The following is a 5,368-nucleotide window of genomic DNA, read 5'->3' on the forward strand; positions in this document are numbered from 1 at the left end:
AGTAGTCTCTACAAATGTACTCTCCTCTTTGTTTTGGTAAGGTTTGTATTCAACATAGAGTATTCAAGCAACAGGAAACATGGATTTCATGGGAGAGACTTCTTCAATTTCTTTTACCATCATTCAAAGCATCTCTCTAAATGTAAGCCATCGCACCACCACCAACGCCATTGCTTTGTCAGCTTTAACTACCAATCGCTCCACCATATACCATGTCCTTTTCTATTTTTCATTCTCTGTCTCCCTAAGAAACCATGGAAAATATCGTTTTATAGATCCTATGTTTAATCACCCAATGTTCTAAATTTTACTGTGTGCGTTTTTTTCCTAGGCTTTGCTTTGTTTTTTCTGCCATATTTTCTACTCTTGTGTTTGCTAATTCTCCTTCCCATGTTTCCGTAAAAAATCACATATTTCTTCGGAGATTTGAAAAATCTATTCGATAATCGCATTTGAGTATCTCTCTATTTTGTCACTTCGGTTTCTAATCAGAAATCAATTTCTTTTCAATTAGTTTATTTGGATTTTGAAATTGGTTTGTTTGTTTATTTTTGTATTTTCTCTGTTGGATTTTTCATTGATGGCCGATATATTTAATAGAACATTTGATAACCATTAAACTTTATCTTTTATGGGTGATACTTGAGATGGATATGAATGTGATTTTTTTGTTCGTTCTTCTTCCACTTGCCTTAGATTGATGACTACCGAGATGAGTTTTTGATAAAATGAATGATCAGTTTTTTAGAAAAAACCCTAAATTTTCAAATTTGTTGAAAATATGCTTACATTTTAATTTATGGCTCTTTTCTGTAGTCATTTTTATTTATTTCGCTACAACGGGTTCACTTGAAGTCTAATTTCTCTACAAAAATGGCAGTTTACACAGCCATTTGGAGTAAGTCTGTGTATTATTTTGGTGTAGGGTTTTGACTTTTTTTCATCTTCTTTTAAATGACACCATTTTCATTTTCTGGAAATTATTTGACTAAAACTGTGAATTCGATGAATGTTTAGACTTGTTATCTAATTTTATCTTTTGGGGTGTATGTTGTGGATGACTTAAATTATGTGAATAGTTTAGACCAAAATTTGCTTTTTAATTAAATGGTTTTATTTCAATTTCACCTATTTGTTTTGCCAAGTTTAGAATATTATTTGATTGATGCTAGGAGTTACATATTTGAATATTAATATTTTGTTGCCAATCATATTTTTCGTTTCTTTTTTTCATGTAATTATATGTGATTTATTTGACAATTAGCTAACTCGTGATAACACATGCCGATGTTGTTTTATAATATAATTGAAGATGTTGTTTTAACTAACTCATGATAAAACCTATCAAAGTTGTTTTATAATATAATTGAAGATGGTTGGTGGAACAATCTTTATAATACTTAATGTGGTTTAAAGTTTCACCTATAATCTCTTTGTAATTGCAACATTTCCATTTTAGGTAAAAGATTCTTATTGATGATATTATTGAAGGGTATTTTAGAAATTTAATTAACGTTAGTCTCAAGCGTTTGAGTAAAAGTGATTATGATTAAAATTGAAACCATAATGTTGTAATAGAAATAAATTAAAGTAGATGCTACAATAAACAAATAATTAAAAGTACGTTGTTATTTTTTATCTCTTTAAAATATTACACCTAAAATAAGATAATTTATGATTCCTTGACTTGTCGTAACACTCCACTCTTCAAAGTATATTAAATAACAAAATATTTATTCCAACATCTTCCAAGATCAAAATTCTAACTATTATAAGTAAAAAAGAAAGTACATTGTTATTATTGTAAAAGTAATGTATGTTTATTGCTATGATGGGTAAGAAGTAATGTACACCGTCTATATTGTTAACAAGAGTAAAATACAATAACACTTATGCTCTTCACGATTGGATCAAGGAGCAATGGTAAATAATTTTTATATTAGGTCGATTGATGGTGTTGCCAATAAGAACTTTTTTGGTTGTTATGTGTAATGGTTACAAAACTTCTTAGGGCAAATAATAGAAAATAACAACATACTTTACTATTTTAACCAATATAGGTTTTTTTTAGAACAGAGAGTTAGTATATGTCTGCGATTGAACCAAAGACCTCCTTGTTAGACACCTTGGTTAACCCCAACTTGTCCAATATAGGTAATGCATTTTATCTTTTACCCATCATATCAATGTACTTCTAGTTTTAACCGATGATAGCAATAAACTTACATTTACGTAGCTTATAATGTTAACACACACAAATTTTCTTTACACATATTAGCAACACACTCACAATTCGCTACTCATAGTAGGAACGTACTTTCAGTCTTTTCTCGTACTAGCTACATTGCTATTATACGTAATGTATAAAGTACCTTACAGATAAAAGTACGAAAATTATGAAAAAATAAAGTACACTGCATAATGCTTGCGAGAATAATATACATTGTTATTTCTCGAAATTCGTTCAACTTGCTATATAATGTGTCATCTAATTGTAATTATAAGATTATAATGTTTCTTGTATTTATTTATTGATTTATTATTTCAGGTACATCTACATACCAAAGTTGTATAAAGTCAGTGAGTTGTTTCCAGTCAAATGAATTAGCAAAAACTGAAAAGGCTTTCATGTTACTTCTATGACAACAGCTGGCAATCCATAAAAGTGAATATAGAACTACAATAATATATCACTCATGAAAAAATCCAAGTGATGGGTTTGCTTTTGAAGTTGTTAGATTGTTTAAATCAATGGTTTCAGATCACGATGAGTCTTGCCTACCTAACGAATATATATCTAGATTGGTGCTTTCTTCTCGTTTAAACGTTGGGCACCTTTTATTAGGAAGACAATGTCATGATTACCTGTTGAAATTTGGATTAGTGTTCAATCAGTACATGAAAGCTGCACTTGTATGCTTGTATTCCATGTTGTCGGACGTGGTAGGGGGTATGGAGGTTTTACATTGTAAACTATAACATGTTGTCGGACGTGGTAGGGGGTATGGAGGTTTTACTTTGATTTATGCTTATAGAGTAGAAGGGACGACGAAAGAAGCGGTTTAGCCTTCAATAAAATAAGGATGGAGGGATTCAAGCCAAATGAGAAAACATGGCTAGGGATTCTATTTGCTTGTGATCAATCAGGGTTGGACAAGGAGGCAAGCGTTATTTTATTAACAATGGTGCATAAGTTTGGGATAATAGTCGATCTTAAATGATCGATGTGATTGCCAACACTACATCCAAAGATATTATGCAAAAAATGTTTCTCGACTTTTTAAGATCAAGGTCTCTAAAAGTTAATGAACATACATTAACACTAATTCTCTCTTTAGTGGAGGATCATAATTTGTGTTCCATGATACACTCGTATGCTTTGAAGAACTGTATATATGGTGTAAGGGTAAATGTTTTTCTTATATCAGACTATGTTAGGTGTGCTTGGATCATAATGGCTATTAAAGTGTTTGATGATAATGGCTATGTTGAATGTGTATTCCTATAATAGATTGATTTATGTTTATGGAGTATAAAGCATGATGAAAGAAGCAGTTTAGCCTTCAATAAAATAAGGATGGAGGGATTCAATCCAAATGAGAAAACATGGCTAGGGATTCTATTTTCTTGTGATCAATCAGGGCTGGACAAGGAGGCAAAAGTTATTTTCTTATCAATGGTGCATAAGTTTGGGATAACAGTCGATCTTAAACACTTTAATGGAATGATCGATGTGATTGCCAAAATAGGTTCTTTAGAAGAAAAATATCAACTGGTCATAATGAATCCTAGTTTTATGGATAAGGAACACCAAAACTCTTATTCAGATACCCTGTGGGGTACATTGGGAAAAAATTGTACAAAGTTTGATGATGCTAAGCTTTGCCTTGAAGCTTTAAAGAGGATTTCAAAACTAAATAGAGCGCATATGAAGATGTGGAGAGAGCTTCTTTATAATGTGGGCAGTTTTGATGAGGCTGGTAAAATTTCAGAAAAAAGCGCAGATTCAGAAGCGGAAGATATTGGAGTGTCTTTTGTGGGAAAATAAATTTATAAGAAACAAAACGTCTTTGATTGTTTGTGTATTTTAACCTTTAGTGCATTCTCAAATGTTATCTTCAAGTAGGATGTTACTTTGATTCTTTGTGTATTTTGGCATTTTGGGCATTCTCCAAGGTTATATTAAAATAGAATGCTATTAATACATAAATTGTTGGTGATTTTATATCACTAATATTATTTAAGTGTAATGGGGTTAATTTGTTGATCAATGTCACTTTGACAACTATTGAACAAATCGGTATGGTGCACAGTGCACATTTGTTTAATTTTGTCTTTGTGGAAAGTATACTGCTATTTAGGGGTGAAGCTCCTGAAATAACGGGGATCCGGGGGAAGCGCCCCTGGGAGTGGGGTCCAAGGGGCGGCAGCCCCTGGCGGGGTCCTAGAGCCAGAGCCCCTGGCTGGGGTCGAGATTTTGGTAAATGCATCAGAAATCCGAATTTTTGGTAAATGCACCCGGTTTTGTGATCCATATTCTAGACCCAGATTTAAGTTAGTTTATGACCGTTTTTGGACAATTTTAGGACATAAAACTGTCATGTGACAGATTTAAGACATGAAGTTTTTCTTGTTATATGATCATTTTCGAAATCAGTTTTGGGACTCTTCTTCTTCTTCATAACATCTTGAACATTCTCTTTTCTGTTTCTCTAATTTTTTTTCTGAGTCTTATCCGATTAAATATTGGAAGTACCACCCAAATACTTTAATCTGAAAGTGTTATACACGATTTTTAGAATTTCCAAGTGTTTCTACCCCTATTTTCTAACATAAATAAATGAAACGGTATTGCTATCTCTTGCATTTAGCCTTCTAACCATTGTTTTATGAAAGATCAGTGTGTAAATAAATCATTATTGGATTTGGGAGTATTAAATACATATGTTTAGTTAGTGTTTTTTTTTGCATATTTTGGAAGAATGGTGATTTGTTCACAACAAAAGCCAAGTAAGATAGTTTCGTTTTTCATTATTGAAGGAAATGTAAGACATTTTCAACAGCCTGCACATAATTTGTCTATTGCAGTTTGAAAATTCAAGACATTTGCCACATCCCGTTTCTTCTTGGAGTTCAACATTTCCTACATCTAATTTGACCACGTATAGAAAGAGAGTTGCAAGCCATTTTCAAAAAAAAATCATGAATGCCATGAAAGTTGACTTTGAAAAGAAAAGGTCAAACCAAAAGAGCAAAACCTCGGTTGTTGCTCCCTTATCATCTTTGTAGGCTAAATTTTCCATGTTTTTATGTATGGCTGTCAAATCCATTCTCAAGCAGGTTTCACCGAGCAGGGTTAGAGGCATAG

At 32.2% G+C, this 5,368-nt stretch overlaps 1 protein-coding gene across 1 annotated transcript; it reads left to right on the plus strand.

Annotated features, from left to right (window-relative positions):
- The first annotated feature begins 3,577 nt into the window (after positions 1–3,577).
- On the plus strand, positions 3,578–4,048 carry LOC145163317 (pentatricopeptide repeat-containing protein At2g02980, chloroplastic-like). The gene has a single exon (XM_079082157.1). It carries the CDS (start codon positions 3,578–3,580, stop codon positions 4,046–4,048), a length of 471 nt encoding a protein of 156 aa, XP_078938283.1.
- Positions 4,049–5,368: the final 1,320 nt, after the last annotated feature.

The sequence above is a fragment of the Lactuca virosa genome, chromosome 3, assembly GCF_052849685.1.
Source record: "Lactuca virosa cultivar CGN04683 chromosome 3, Lactuca_virosa_CGN04683_v6, whole genome shotgun sequence".
In the NCBI taxonomy this organism is placed as follows: Eukaryota; Viridiplantae; Streptophyta; class Magnoliopsida; order Asterales; family Asteraceae; genus Lactuca; species Lactuca virosa.

Excerpts from the sequence above, each read along its gene's own strand:
- LOC145163317 (XM_079082157.1), top strand. The coding sequence starts at position 3,578 with ATGGAGGGATTCAATCCAAATGAGAAAACATGGCTAGGGATTCTATTT.